Source organism: Typopeltis vanoorti, chromosome 11 (genome assembly GCF_054136105.1).
Source record: "Typopeltis vanoorti isolate ZY-2024b chromosome 11, IOZ_Tvanoo_1.0, whole genome shotgun sequence".
In the NCBI taxonomy this organism is placed as follows: domain Eukaryota; kingdom Metazoa; phylum Arthropoda; class Arachnida; order Uropygi; family Thelyphonidae; genus Typopeltis; species Typopeltis vanoorti.
In genome coordinates, this window is record NC_143559.1 from 55,965,248 (window position 1) to 55,982,005 (window position 16,758).

Genomic DNA, 16,758 nt, shown 5'->3' on the forward strand with positions numbered 1-16,758 from the left:
TCTTCTTACAGTCTGGTCTGTAACGTGACAGAACTAGGAAGACAAAACAGTGCATTGTCTTCTTTATTCAGACCCACACAATGTATATTCATGATATTAGCCAGATTGTTTTAAAACAGCAGCAAAGATACTATGTGCAGTCAACTCTTGCTAATAACAACCTAGTTGTCAACCTGTCCCTCTTTTTTTGGCTGGACAATAGTGTTATCATGTTTGGGATGACCCCAATTGGTCATACTTATTTTTTTTGATAAAAAGAAAAAAAGTTTCTTATGAAGCAAAAAATAAAAAAAAAAATAAACTTAGATTTCATGGATATGCTAATAGGGAAAAAAATCAATAAAGAAACAAATATTACAAATAAACAACACACAAAACAGATTTATTATACAAAAAATAATAAAATGCATTTTTTGACATCAAAATCATGCCTTATGACTTTTGTGTTGCAAGTGGATTTCTCAAAACCAAAATAACAGAATCTCCCCTTAGGAACATTTTTGAGATATAGCGATCTTTGTTTACTGGTTTTGCTTTTTTCTTCCCTTTTCCTGTTTTAGGCATTTCTGTCCACATTTCTTTTACATTTTCGAGCACCATATTACAGTGTCTGCATATTAAAAATATATATTTTTAAAAATTATCATATTAAAGAACATAAAAAATCAGTTTAGATTTTCCAATAACTAGAATCTTTAATCACATACAAGATAAGTACAATATATAATATAGTAAATTCTATATGCATTTACTCTGAAAAAAAAAAAAATTCAGACTCATGAAATATGCTTTAACATAGCAATCTATTTAGCTTCCATTCAGATTAAAAGCTTTCCTGAAAGATTTTTCACATATTCTTAACAATACATCTCTTAAAATTATGAAAATCTTATATAACGGATTTTAAATAATGTGATTTTTTGAAGTCCTAAATTTTAACTTGCATGTACATAGCTATACAGCAATTCCTCGATTAATGCGACCCTGATTAGTGCATAATTTTTTTTCCCGATACCCAAATTCGATTAGTGCGCCTATATACATCATAAAAATAATGTTACAGATCTAAAAAATTTTCAATCCATACATTTTTTATGGCCAACTATTTTAAAAAACCACTCACCAGGATGAAATAATTTAGTTACCGATTTGAAACATACTACAGTACTTCCGTGTACACTATGTTCCAAATTTATGGCCAAAATTTATGTCATGTGCTTTATGTAGCTTTTTGCTGATCATATCTCGTACAATTATTTTCCTTACTTTTTTTTTTTAAATTATTTTCCTAATCTTTAAATCATGAGTAAAAGAATTAATAAGCAAAAAATAGAAGCGTGAAAATGATTCAAAAAGTAATCTAATTGGAAGAAAAACTTGAAATAATAAAGAAAAATGAATAAGGTGAGTCCAGAGCAAAGATAGGACAAGAACACAAAAATGGGTGAATCAATTGTTGAATACAAAGAGAAAGGAAGGCTGCTTCAAGTTCATCATGCATGCACTCTAAATCAAAGTATTATAATGGTTGAATTAGAGAGACTTCTTTTTACATGGATCGAAGATTGTAACCAAAAATGGATCCTGCTAAACGCTGGCCATATTAAATCAAAAGCATTAAACCTCTTTGCAACCTTGAAATGTCGATGAAACCGACATTTTTTTTTGGAAGCGAATGCCTTCCAAGACTTTTCTTGCCAAATCAGAGAAATCTCAGCCTGCTTATAAAGTCCCAAAGTCGAATGAAATTACTGTTAGCAATATGAGAGCCATTTGGAAGCACATTCTTCCACATTGTGCAAATGATTTTAGACGCTTTTCAAATGAATCTAAGTTAATTAAATCTCATTCTGAGAAGTGAAGTGATTCCGACCTACTAAATTTAGATGCACGGCAGGAAGATCTTGAAGAATATGAAGAAAATTTAATCACTGACAAGCCCAAAGAGGTTTCATAGAAACAATTTGAAAATAGTTTTTCGTACAATTGAAGTTTTTAAGCAGCAATGCTTACAGACTAGTGAAGAGAGAACCAGTAAAATTTGCAGAAGAGGCAATAGGACCATACCTTCAGTTGTATGAAAAAAAAGAAACAGAATGCCCACCAAACTACATTAGCTCAATTCTTTGTTAAAAAGCAGAATAATAAATTTATATTCTGAATATGTTATATTTTCTTTCAGCTTCATGGTTTTCCTTTAACTAAGCCCTGAGACATACCCTAATTCTTTTATAAAAAACAAATTAAGGGGCAAAAAAGAAATCTGACGAACGAATTATACCTTTTCCCATAGGTTATTATATTCGATTAGTGCATTTTCGATTAATGAGCCTGTTTTAAAGAACGCATTAATCGAGGGATTGCTATCTTCCTGTACATGCAACTTACCAGACAACCTGATACTAATGGATGGTCCACAAGTTGAGCCTTTAACTAATGATTAACAAGATGATTCATGTGGATATTAATAAATCAAACATCCAAAATAAATTATGAATTAAGTCTGTGTTTTTTTGTTGGATTCAAACCAGTATCCTCAACAGAAAGTATTGATCAGAAATATGGGCACTATAATCACTTAATTAGAGGAAATAATTCATAATTGTAATGGAAAAGCAAAAAAAAAATTATAGCAATACTCTCTGGGTAGAAGCATATGTATAGGTAGCCTATGACAATTAAGTTGAAAATGATTTTAAAATTAGTCTCCCAGATTGAGTAAATTATTCCATGCATACTTGTAAGCAGTGCTCCACTGTCAATGCTGACTTGCCATAACATGATGGTAGTATATGTATTTCATATTTTTTTCAAAGCATATAGATGTTAAAAGCTCTTCCCTGACTGTCCAAAATAGTGACATGGAATGCAGGCACATTTCCTTACGACAACAGATGAGTTGCTAGTGTCAGGTTAATGTGTGTGGAGAGTATAATTTATCTACTTAATGGTGCAGTAGCTATTGCTAAAAAAAACATGCCACAGAAAACTGGATTCAGTGGTGTGCTATAACCTCAAAACATTACCAATGGAGTTAAGGATATTGCTCCAATGATACAATGCCCAGTGAACTCAATATCTATGCCATCCCCTCACAGAGCAAAGGCAAGGAAGGTTTTCCCTAAGTGCTGGGAAGTTATCATGTCAGAGGTTTAATGGAGTATTGATAGCACTAGGAAAGGATTAAAAACTAACACTTGGATAAAGGATTAAACTAAATTTATTATAGTCTAACCAAGTGAAAAATAAACCTTCAACATCTTTCTCTAAATCCAGAGTAATTTAATAAAAAGGTGGCACACCTTTTGCCAACTACTATAGGTAGAGATAACCTTGCTAATGCTTCTGCCTGGTATCTCCATGTCTGGGCCTGGCTCCCACTGAAGAGACCTCAATAAAGGTCGAAACTAGTCTGGGTAGTGGCCCTCCCCTTAATGCATAATATTATACATATCTGCAAGGAGATGTGTTTTGCATTATGGGAGATACTGAGATAGGAGTGATGTTAGCTTGCTCTACCTTTGCAACAAGTTGCTGGTGTTGTACTACCTTACCCCAGTCCTGAAGATTCAGGTGCAAACTTTGTTTGCTCACACTTGGATAAAGGATTAAACTAAATTTAATGCTTCCAATATTTTGTTTCAGTCACCGAGACATCTTCAGGGAGTACAAATAACAATTGTAACACACAAAGCCAGCACGATACTTAATGAAACACGTGGGTGACTCTAAAGTCCTATCTAGGTGGTGTGCCCCTATGAACGTTAGTAGGCAACCTAGGATGTAAACACTGATACCTCTGACAATTATTGTTTTCCAAATTTTTATCACTGTTGTTTCCCTACGTCTTTTAGAAGACTGTTTTTGAAATCACTCAGAAATCAACCTAACTTAAACAAACATGGATGCATAAAACTTTCCAAAATTTGGGAAACAATAATCATCAGAGGTCCCAGTTTACATCCTAGGCTGCCTACAAATGCCAATAGAGGGTGCACCACCTAGATAGGACTTGAGTCACCCATGTGTTTCATTAAGTATTGCGTTGTCTTTGCGTGTGTTACAAGGGTTATTTGTACTCTCTGAAAATGTCTCAGTGACTGAGACAAAATATTGGAAGCATTCAAATTAGTTTTTAATCCTTTCCTAGTGCTGTCAATACCCCCATTAAACCTCCAACATCAGGGTTATTCCCCTCATGGAAACAGGTTTTCACCACACAACTCAACACTATTTCAGACAATATAAAATAATAATATTAACTTGTCAGCATTTAAGCTGACCAATGAGATGGCAGCAGTTATCTACTGCACTCTCATGGAAAGCCTTGATTTCTTCATAGCCCAAGCTCAATCACTGAAAGGCAAAGGGTGTTTTCAAAAAGTTATGTTGGACTTAAAAGAACTACCTGTTTCCTCGGGGAACAAATGCATCATCAACAATCACCTGTATTTACCCTCAAGAGATGTACACAGGATACTATAACAGCACATGATTAAGTTTACATTACTTTTAATAATTTTCCTCCAGATTAGCCTATCACTTGTCAGCACTCCAGTATTGCCAGATTTTATATTTGTCTTCTAGAGTAGTGTTTCTCAAACTTTTCTGGCCATGGTCCATTTGGAAAATGCATATAACTCAGTGGCCCACCAGTCCACCCAATTTTTTACCAATAGGTCATATATTACCACAAGCAATGAGCCTTCATGCTACTCCTAATTACAATGGAGTCACTGGCATAACATACACACTTTTCATATTTTTCGGTGTAAAACAAAGATAAGATTTCTCAACAGATTTGGTGGCACAGCAGTACTAGTATATGCAGCATGGGGCAAAATATGCACATTATTGTATTCTAAACTGTATCTGAAAATTTATGAGCTATAAAAATATTTATTTACTAATAAAATTCTATATCCTATTTGTTGACTAGTATATAAAAAAAAAAGCTGTATTCCAATGATACCGAATTCATAACAGTGATTCACAGTATAAACAGCATCAGAAGAAATTAATTCACTGAACATCCTAATGTTATAATGAAATATTAGGATATTCAAATGTTTCAATGAATTTCTAACCCATATCAGAACACAAACCACAAGTGGTAAGCCCACAGTATTCAATTATGTTGCTATGAAAACAATTCACAGTGTAACTGAAAAGGAACTGATGTCCTAACAAGGCATCCCTTTAAGAGCTGGAAGGCGACTTGCTAAGACATTAGTTTCTTTCAGTTACAATTTGAACCATTTTCCTGATTCAAATTGTAACTAAGTGCCATGTACTTACCAGAGGTGAAATCTGGGCTCTGAAGATGATTGGAAATTCATCAAAAATATTACCAAATTCAATAAAATGAATTATTTTCCACTTGAAGCACTATTATGAATACTCACTAACACCTATGCCTTCCATATATATTCACATACTGGATTCAATATTCTGTTCATGAACTTTGAATTATGCTATATAACTACAGCAAAACCTAAAACCTTTGTACTCCCATATTGGAGCAATTTCAGGTCAAAAATATCTACTGCACGTCTCCAGTGGTTTTTCAGAGCACCAAAATAACCTGAAAGAGCATGGATACCAATAAGTCTTCTGGTCATGACAGCACACACCTAAATCAAAATCTGAATTCTAGAACTAACATCCATTCCATATTACACAGCAAAGCATGTATGAGTCCATTCCAAAAAAAAAAAAAAAAAAAAAAAAAAAAAAAAAAAAAAAATCTTCCATCACACTTGTCTCAGTTCTCTGATGTGAGAGTGATGGGAATAAAATAAAAATCCATATTTACTTTGTAATATGTTTGCTGATTTCTAACCATCTTCTGAGCCCAAATTACAACTGTAGTAAACACACAGTATTCAATTAAGGTTGCATAACAATTCAAATTGTAAGTGAAAAGAAACTAATGTCCATAAATAGCCAGAAGACCAAAAAACACCATCTCACCACATGGAAGCCCACTAAACAGAAACTACCATTATATGAGTGACGTCTAAAAAAGTAAGTTCCAATGGGCTGTCAGAGAAACAAAAATATACTTACAAAAAAAGCTTTATTGAAAATAAAAATAGACATCTTTCACTACTTTTCTACATAATTTCCGCCATTGTTCATGCACTTATCATATTGGGGCACCAAGAGTTGTATACCTTCGTCGTAGGTTGCCACCTGTGATGCAAACCACATATTGACTTCTTTGATCTCGTCTTGAAACCGCTGGCCACCAAGGAAAGATTTCAGATGTCTGAACAGGCAAAAGTCGCTTGCCATGAGATCAGGACTATATGAGGGGATAATGGAATTGTTCCAGCTGAAGGTGGCGAGAAGTTGTGTTATGCCAGCCATGTGTGGGCAGGCATTATCATGAATCAAAACAATGCCCCCGGTAAGCATGCATGTCGTTTATTCTGGATCGCACGAACCAGTTTCTTACGGGTTTGTCAGTACATACTCGTGTTGATTGTGGAGCCTTGACCCAAGAAGTCTACCAGAAAAATTTCCGCCCCAAAACACAGTGCACATGATTTTCCGAGTGGAAACCATTATCTTCAATTTCATCTTGACTGGTGATGAGGTGTGCCTCCATTCCATGTTTGGATTCAGGGGGTTATGTGCGACACCAAAGTCTTATCCCCGGTGACAAGTCTGCTCAGGAAAGCATTGCCATCCTCATGGTAGTGTGTGAAGAATTCCAATGCACTGCTCAGCGGATTCACATTGTGTTGTTCTGTAAGCAACTTCGGCACCCAGCGTACACACAATTTCCAATAATTCAGTTTCTCCGACACAATTTTATGAAGACATGAATGTGAAACTTCTGGAAATTGCAGCAAGTGACATCATAATGAATCTCCTATTCTGTCGAAATCTTCTCTTCAACTGAAATCATGTCACTAGAGATGGTTGCCCGCTCCATTCATCATCGTGCATACCTGCTCTTCCTTCATTAAAAAGTCTTACCCATCTTCATACCATTGAATCACTCACTGTGTGTTCTCCATAAACCTCTAATTTGCCGATGAATTTCAGCTGCATTAACGTTCCTCGCATTCAAGAAACGGATAACTGACCTAATTTCACATGTGGCGGGCGATTTGATTTTCTTAGACATTATACACACACCAAGAAGCATATGCACTGTGAGAATGTCTGAAAATGGCACCAACCCTTGCTAAGGAATCAACAAACTCAGCACGTACGCGCACCATTGAGATCTCAGTGCTGCAGTGAAAATATTTAAAAATGGAACTTACTTTCTGGACATCCCTCGTAGATTTCTCCACTCTTAATCCACAGTGAATCTCCTAGCTCATATCAACTGCTTCTTAGACAAATTATTATGTGACACCTTCAGGGAGTCCAAAGACTCATCGAGGGAGAGTGTACCAACAGCGTCGAACGATTGATCCCTTTCAACTACTAACCATGCTCAAACTTGCTTAACTTTTTGCTGAGCCATTAGCAGCAGAGACTCTACCAATTGACCAACCTTTGCTGAACCTTCTAGACTCAAGACATGAAAAGGTTTCAACTGGTTTGGTTTATTTATATTTAAGACTGATTGTGTATTGTCTGTTAATTGGCTGGTTTGCCTACTCTGCAGGATGAAAAACCTTGCTGCCTCCACATGAAACCAGCTAACTCACCTTCAGTTGAAAAATCCAGGTAAAGGATCTTTGTGTCATGCAGGATTCGAAGAAAAGGTTTGGTTCTTCTTGATTGAGTATTTTGTAATTTGGTGTTCAAATTTCTCTTTACTTCACTGCTTCAAAATAGATGGCTTTCTCTTCAGAATTTCCTAAATATGTTGGAGAATCCAGGGTTCTATACCTTCACCATCTTCTACTTCCTATACATAAAAACTTCATGAAACTAAATGAACTCAATCTCCATTATTAAAATTATGGAAACAACTACTATGTTATAGTAAAACTTCAGTTTAATATAAACGAAAACATTTTGGTTTGTATTAAACTGAAGTTTTACTATAACACAGTAGTTTTTTTTACATAATTTTAATAATGAATGCTAATCACTGTGTAACCATGAAGGAAAGGGTCAACATAATATCTCCTGCTTAAGCTAGCTCCACCTTCCCATGGTTTGAATTTGTAAACATTGTCACCACAAAAACATACCCCCCCCCCCTCAGTTGGAACAAATGTCAACTAGACCCTTTAGGTGGTAAACAACTTTCACTGCTTTGTTAAATGTCATCATTATGCTTATGGGGAAATTGAGCCTGATACCATCATTTGATTTCCAAAGTAGGATCATCATTTCCCACCCCCAATTATAAGCAGTGCAAGTGACACCTTGCAAAACGTAGAGATCCAGCTTCTCATCCATCCAAGGTAACAGCAGCAAAATAGCTCTACAGACCAGCAACAAAATAGTAAATGGCTAAACCTGATGGTAACATATCAGATTTCCAAGACAGATAGCAAATTAATTCTGTTGTCATTTACTTTGCTAGGTCAAGCCTGGAGTGAATCAGAGTAAGGAAATATGTAGAGGACATTGTCAAGACCATGCATAAACATGAGTGCTCTCTAAGCAAAGCCTTTCATTTTCACATTGTCAGTGTACTTTATAATTTTTTTTTTGCCAATCACTATGAAAGACATCCCAAAAAATTACATTATAGCTAATAAAACTCCCATAAAAATTACACAAACCCAACAGAAGAAGAATAAAAAAATGTGAAGATCATAATCAACATTATAGCAGCCTTAACACAAACATAAATTATGTGAACTATCCACAATGTCTGTTGTGCAATAAAACAACTGCTGTCCAACACTTATATCCCAACTAAGATAGCATGATTCCCCTCTCTATCATTACAAGGGCATTGCATTTGTGCATTTGATTGAGATTTTGCTTGGTTGTAGTTATAAGGTATATTACACTTGTAATCACATGTCGCATGTTATCAGGCCAGTTTTGAAGAAGGAAGAAATCTGCTTCATTACGAGATTAACTAACTTGATTTCAGATGGGAAAAAAAAATCCCTTAAACATTTCATTTGCATCCTAGGTAGGATTTCAAACAGGTCTATCCAACCTAAGATAGCATTTGTCAGATCTGGCAGCCTGTGCCAAGAATGTTAAACGTAAATATCCTGCTTCTTTAATATTCCCCAGTTCCAAGTTTTCTTGCCTCATTCTGTTCATTTGTTGTATTTATCACTCTCCAAACTCTGATAATCATTCTAAACACTTTTTAATTAATATGTAAGATCAGATGTTTAATTTTCTACAATTCCAAAATATCCAAACACTGAGGTCCTTGAGGATTTCAATATCCCAACTCAAATTGGCTTGCTTCGACCATACTACTTTCTCCACAGAAATCAATCACATCCATAATACTTTTTTCAGCTTAATGGATTTCCCCTTCACAAAATCATCAGAACACTCAGCCCATCCCTCAACCCTCCTGCAAAAAAAACTGTTTCCATTCTCTATATCTGGGGGGCACGTCAGAAAAAATCCCACGGGTTTTAAAAAGGTAAGACATACATACCTCCTTCAAGCCATAACTAAAATTAGCTATCATTATAGTTATTATTCCTGACACCTCCAAGGAGTCCAAAGACTCATCGCAGGAGGACACCTACAACTGTCTCAACCACTACACCAAACCTCTACTACGAATCATCTCCATCAACCACCCACCTCCACCACAACTAGTATTCTATGTCTGTAAATTGCGTGTGATTTGAAAGGTTCGATTTGTCTGTATGCGAGATGAAAAACCCTGCTACCTCCGTATGAGATCGGCTAACTCACCTTCAATTGAAAATCGTCCAGATAAAGATTCCTCCCGTCACGACGAGAATCGAACTTAGGCATATATATGATCACCAAAAGGCCCACTCCATCATTTAAACTATCCTAGGGTCTACAGCATCCCTCTCCTGCAAACTTTTGTATTTTGGACAAATAGCAGGAACCATCAATATCCATCTGGAGGAACATTGCTTGCTTTCCAGCCATTCTGGTGTAGGCAGATCATGTCATGGATACACATCATCAGATCCAATGGAACAAAACCTCCTTTTTATAAAGGAGTGGATATAAATAAGAGATTTCTAGAATCTACCACAACATTATAACATTCTCCACCAAATCTGAACAAATTTGGCTGCCTCACTCTACCAAAAATATGGAAAACAGTTATTCTGAGACAGTTGCCATCACTGCATCCATAGAGGGTGCCAGTTAACACTGTAGGATTCTGCCTTTCATTCTCTTGTTTGTCTTCATACAAGTATGCTCATGTGAACGTACTTAGTTGCATTTCTTTGTGCCCATGAAGATGCCTTAGTGACCAAGGAGACACGTTACCACAGTTTTTATTAGCCAAATAAATTTAGTTAGTAATTATTATCTCTAGATGTTCGATTCTTGTTCAAGACATGAGGAACCTTTATCTGGTCTCTTTCGACTAAAGGTAAGTTAGCTGGTCTCATAGGAAGTGCAGGATTTTTTTTTCACCCAGAAACTCTGGTTTTTCATCTCTCAGGACAAGCAAACTGGCCCATGGATCTACAGTCATGAAATACACACATACTTAATCACTCAAGAGGAGAAAAGGGGTGGAACCCGATACAAAATAAATAAATCTGATGTGTGTGTTTTCTCCATTAAACAGCAACATGACTGCCAATATAGATTCTACCATTCTTAATCCAGAGCAGATTGCCTGGCTAACATCATCCCTCAGATACAAACCATGGAAAAATTTGGAAATACCTGTGTGGACAATTAACATTTCCAGGACATTTGATAAGATCCGGCATTGAAAGTCCTATTTGATAAAGTACAATCACATGATCTATCTTACACCCTTTGCAACTGGCTCACCAGTTTCCTCTCTCTTCAAGATTTCTTCACAAAGACTTGACTACTACTCTATGGCTCTGTACTTCACCATGCTCTTCCTCCTATACATAAATAACCTTCCCGCACTAACCTACCCACAGTTTCGACAATGACGATGCTCTTCATCTGACTGCCTGGGTTATATAACCCATGCTTCAATATCTTATACCTTAAAAACCAATCTCCTTGCTATTTCCAGTGGAAGATAACTTTTTCAGCATTAGTGCTACTAAAACACAGTCCTGATTTATTTCTTAAACAAAAAACTTATTTCAGGTCTCATTAACTTTGAAAATATCCATGTCTCCAAAGATAAGACCAGATTTCTCTTCTTGGATCAGCTTCCACCTCTAGCCCTTTCTGACTTAAACAGCTGCCTAATCCCCCAAAAAACTCCCAGTAACCTTTCCCATTCAAGGCATTATTTCTCACCTGTAAAGTTGCTAACCCAAATAGAGATTCCTAATCTGCTTAAATTTAAAAGCTGGTACTACGTTGACGAGCAGCTGCACATTACTTAGCAATATCCATTCACAGTCTGTCTTTGAACCTACCTAATCAATTTCCCACTCTATTCTTTCATGCCACCTTCCTTTGCCACACTCTTTTCAAACTTTTTTTTTTCTAAGGACTAAAACCTCCAAATGTCCATGAAACACATCAATGGATTCTTTAATTTTTTTATTTCTTCCTAACAAGCTGCTTATACACGACTGATGCTACAGATGTTGCGACATTCTTTATTGGTATGAAGGTGAATATTAATACAATGCACACAAAATGCTCTTTAAACATTATCTTTCCTTTTTTCAGTGAGGCTATGAAGCCAACTTTTTTTTCTTGCAAGAAAGAGTTTGTTTCACCTCTTACTTTTGACACTTTAAACAAGATCAGTTTTTTTTCTTATGCTATTTACCATAATTAATCAGTTTCCAGAAAACTTGTCTGTTTTTCATTCTGTACAACTACTAATATCTCCAATCTGCCCAACTTTAGAATGCTGTTCTCATATTTGAGGTGGCTGGAACTCCAAATCTTCCCTAACAATTCTTGAGCTGACTTTGACTGCAGCAAATATTACAACAAATTATCAAGAAATCCTGATCAAAGTCTCACAAACACAATGGTATTCTAAAGAAAATTCACTCTGACAAACTATTCTGCATTCCCTTAGAGCTTTGTGTAGTGAGAGTAAGTCACACTTATTCTCATTTAACGATACCAATCTCTCTCCCTCCCACAAGTTGATTGCACGTGTGAGACTTTCCTTGTCTTATGCCTTTTCTATAGGTATTTTGAAGGGTACTGTTTCACCAACCTGGTTTCTGTAGAATGTTAACGATATTTTCAATTACCCTATGATTTATTCCAGGCATGGGCAACCTTTCCTAGTTCGGGGGCCAAATTATCATTCTGTCTCCGAGTCAAGAGCCGGACCAAATTATCAAATAAAATAAATTAATATTAAATGAATTAAAACAAGTTGCTACTTCATATTTCGTTTATTTATAATATAATACTTTGTTATAAAGCTCTACATAAATTTTATAATATAATGAACGACATAACAATTTAATGTGAAGATTGACTTTGTACTTCAACTACGAGACTATCAATATTGACGTTAATATTACTTAATAAGGATAATCGCATAGAATTTGAGGTTTTCGTCCATTATTCTTGTCTGAATTTTTGATTTATTGTATTTCATCCTCGAAAAAAAAACTGTTCACACATATATGTGCACAAATAATTTTTCTTGAAAAGGCGCATAAATTTGTACATTTTTTTCCCACCAACTAAAATTTATAAAAATCCGTCAAAGCAATGCTGTTAAATTATGATTTTAGCAATAAATCCGCCTGAAGCTCAAAAAGTTCCATCTGTAAGTTTACTGGTGCATTATTTACATCAGCGTCCATCGGACGAACAAATATAGCGAATGTGGAGTGTTTGTTTTTGAAGTCAGCAAACCTTGTATCAAATTGCTCTATTAGTGCCTTCAGTTCATCTCCATAACAATTATAAGGGATATTTTTATGAGTTGCTAGAGTAGGAAAATGATAACAATTTTTAGCTATTATCTGACTTTCCAACAATCTTAGTTTATTACAAAAAGCTTTGACATGTCCATGCAGATCATGAACCAATTGTCCTCGTTTTCGCAATTTAAGATTCAGTTCATTTAGGTATCCGGTGACATCTACAAGGAATGCTAAATCACACACCCACTCATCATCTTTTACTTGGTTAATTGTGTTTCCTTTTATGTCCATAAAATTTGCAATGTCTTGTCTCAGATCATAAAATCGTTTTAACATTTTATCTTTACTCGACCACCTCACTTCACGATAATAAGACATCTTCATAATTTGAAAATAGGTCTGCCAAATACTCCTTAAATTGGCGGTGATTAAGTGCACGTGACTTAATAAAGTCAACACTGGCTACTACAGCTTCCATAACATTTGTGAATTTAATCGATTTTGCACACAGATTTTGTTGGTGGATAATGCAGTGAAAATTTGTTAAATTTTCCGGATGGATCTGTAGTTCTATTGCTCTTTCATGAACTATTCCAATAAATCCCTTCTGTGCACCAACCATTGCAGGGGGCTCCATCAGTGCATATGCCAGATAGTGAACTCCATTTAAGCCCAAATCTCTCGAAGACTGTGTTGACTGTTTCAAATATATCTTCACCGGCAGTTGTTCCTTTTAACGGCCGAAGCACCAATAATTCTTCTGTGATGTTGAAATCCGCATCAACTCCTCGAATAAATATTGCTAGTTGTGCTGTCATCCAAAGCAATTGAAAATGTTTCCAATCTAGCAATCTTCTCTTTTAAACTTTTTTTGATATCATCAGCCATAATTTCTATCCATCGGACAACAATACGTCTCGACAAACGAATATTCTTGAAGTCTTTTTTCTTTTCAGGACATATTATACTTGCAACATCCAGCAGACATTCTTTGATAAATTCTCCTTCACCAAATGACTTAGAATGCTTAGTGATTTTTTCGCTTACCACGAAGCTGGCTTTGACAATGCTGTGGTGCTGCATTCTTTGCTTGTTGAACATTTGCTGCTGGGTATCCAAGTTCTTCTGCAACTTCTGTATTTCATCTTTTCGTAGTTGTCCATCAATTTTTGGGTGATCCGCATGTCTCGAAGTAAAGTGTCTCTTCAAGTTGTATTCTTTGTTGACGGATACGGATTCGTTGCACAGCAAACATACAGGCAAACCTTTATTCAGAATAAAATAATAATCCTCCATCTTGAAATTGACAATTATCTGCATCTACTTTTCCTTTTTTTGCAATAACCCAACATTGTCCCAAATTTATAAGCGATATTCAGAACTGTCAAACAAAACTGTCTTCTGCACTGCAGGCACTGAACAGAACACAACATCAATCAGGCCCTGAACAAAGCACAACACCAACGCAAGTACCGAACTGACACGTAACACATTCACACGCACCGCTAGTCAAGGTCTTGAAAAAGAGACCTTGGTTGGAGAAAATTGTGTTTTGCGCAAGTCATATGATGTCAGCTTAATGTGAGTTAGTAGAACACACCATGTTTTCTCCCACCATGAATCAGACAAACTTCGCTGAAATAGATTAGGGGTGGATCCGGCCCACGGGTTACCCATATGTGATTTATGCATTTAAAACAATGCATCTATGAATAAATATTTTAAAAATGAATTTTCTCATAGCTCATATCTGCAAATGTAACACTGTTAGTTTTATATTTAATGTAACATCTGTTAGTTTTATATTTATGACAAAATTAGCATGCACAACTAAATTTATATTACTTCGAATGCTTTGAAAAAAAAAAGAGTGGAAGGGGGATTGTGTACAAAGTATGTTGATTTCTGTTTAAAATGAAATCACTAAGCCATGTCACATGCAGCAAGTTTTTTTTAATGATTCTGGATATTTACTTTGTATTATTCTTTGAATAACCGATTATTGGAAATTCACTTGCATGAATTTTGTTATCAAATTGGATATAAGATTCAAAAGTAAATATAAAGATATTATGTTAAGCCTAAACAGTTCATTTAGCAGCAACAAGAAGGATCAGGCAAGATATACATATTTCATTGGAATTCAAACATCTGTAGACATTTTTTATGCCAACTACATGAAATAGACATCAAGTGAAAAAAAACATTGTCTTGGATGTACCTGCCAAAACAAATCCCATCTGTCATTACGAAATCGCTCCACTGTTCAGTACTGTTTGTGATACCCAGCTATTGTGACGACATTCACACAGTTGCAAATCAAACTGAATAGAGAGCATACTATTCTGTATTACGAATACAGAATAGTAGTGATAGACATGAGAAAAAGAATATCTAGTGAGATCAGTAATAAAGAAAAATATAAAGAACAAATGGTGATTTTCAGCTGATTCCTTATTTGTATAAGCTCCTGAAAAATTAATGCACACCCTTTGTCCAAAAAGAAACCGAACTTTTGATAGAAAATAAAACACAGGGCAATTATAATTATTGAAATCATTTATTTCAATCAATATACTCTCCCTCAGCTTCGACACAGCGTTTGGCATGGTCAATTCATTAAATGAGTTTTTTATATCAGTTTTTGGGATACTGTTGAGGCTCATGGTTACTGCCACTTCAACGTTTTCAATGATGTCGTATCGCTTTCCTTTCATCGGCAAATGAAGATGGGGGAAGAGAAAGAAGTCATCACAGGGTGCTAAATCAGGTGAATATAGTGAGTGATCCAACACACAAACTTGGTTTTTGCTCAAAAACAGTTTCACAATGTTCTCAATGCTCGAACGATGAGATGGTGCATTATCGTGCAAAAGTCACCAGCTGCCTGCATCATGATATTCATGCTGTATGCGATGAATTCTCGCTATCAATCACTTCGAAACTTCAACATAAAACTCAACATTGACCGTTTGGCTAGGCAGAATGAATTCTTTGTGAATAATGCCTTTCGAATCGTAGAAACAGTATTGTCTTTACTTTTGACTTCTCCAAGTGACTTTTTTTTCGGATGCCCCTCTTCTGATGGTCTCAACTCAGCATTCTGGTGCTTTCGTTCGGACTCATACTCAAAACACCACATTTCATCACCAGTAATGATTGTTTCAAGGAAGGCTGAGTCCTTACGAGTGGTTTTAATGAGGTCCTTGCAGTGTTCAGTTCGATACATTTTTTGGTCATCTGTCAACTTGTGGGGAACAAATCGTGAATTCAATTTACGAAGGCCCAAACTCTCAGTCAAAATGCTGTACAGTTGATTTTGGAACTCCCCAATTCATCTTCAATCAATCTCACGGACGATTTCGGGTTTTCTTTGATGAAATCACGCACTTTTTGGATGTTAACGTGGGGTTAACATCCAAAAAGTGCGTTCCCGGCTTTTCGTCGCCATCAAGTCTCACGATCAGTTTGAAATCGCTTAAACGACTCGTAAACTTGAGTATGGGATAAGCATTCACCACCGTATGCTTTTTGAAGCATTTCGGTAAAACTTTCACCACGTTTAACACAAAAGTCAATCACAGCTCTCTCTTAGAAACTCATTTTCCAACCGTTCGTCAAAACACACTGTCACTCTTGACACTATACCTCGGCTTTTAATGAAACAAATGTCATAAACAGTTGACACAACACTAATGAAGGTTGCCGCTTTCGACAACAAAAAGATACAACAGGTGGCGCCATTACTTTCTTCTATTTTTGAAAAGTTCGGTTTCTTTTTGGACAGAGAGTGTATCTTCAACTATTGTAAATTTTCTGTATGAATGAAGATTGGAAAGAAAGCCATTCTGTGTTT

At 35.8% G+C, this 16,758-nt stretch overlaps 1 protein-coding gene across 1 annotated transcript in view; it reads right to left on the reverse strand.

Annotated features, from left to right (window-relative positions):
- Positions 1-354: 354 nt before the first annotated feature.
- The window catches only part of SmD2 (small ribonucleoprotein particle protein SmD2), a 37,420-nt gene continuing 21,016 nt past the window's right edge, over positions 355-16,758 (reverse strand). Inside the window, exon 3 of the mRNA XM_090400294.1 lies at positions 355-610. Coding sequence (XP_090256420.1) covers positions 433-610 — 178 coding nt within the window. The 3' untranslated portion in view covers positions 355-432. The remainder of the gene's footprint in view (positions 611-16,758) is intronic.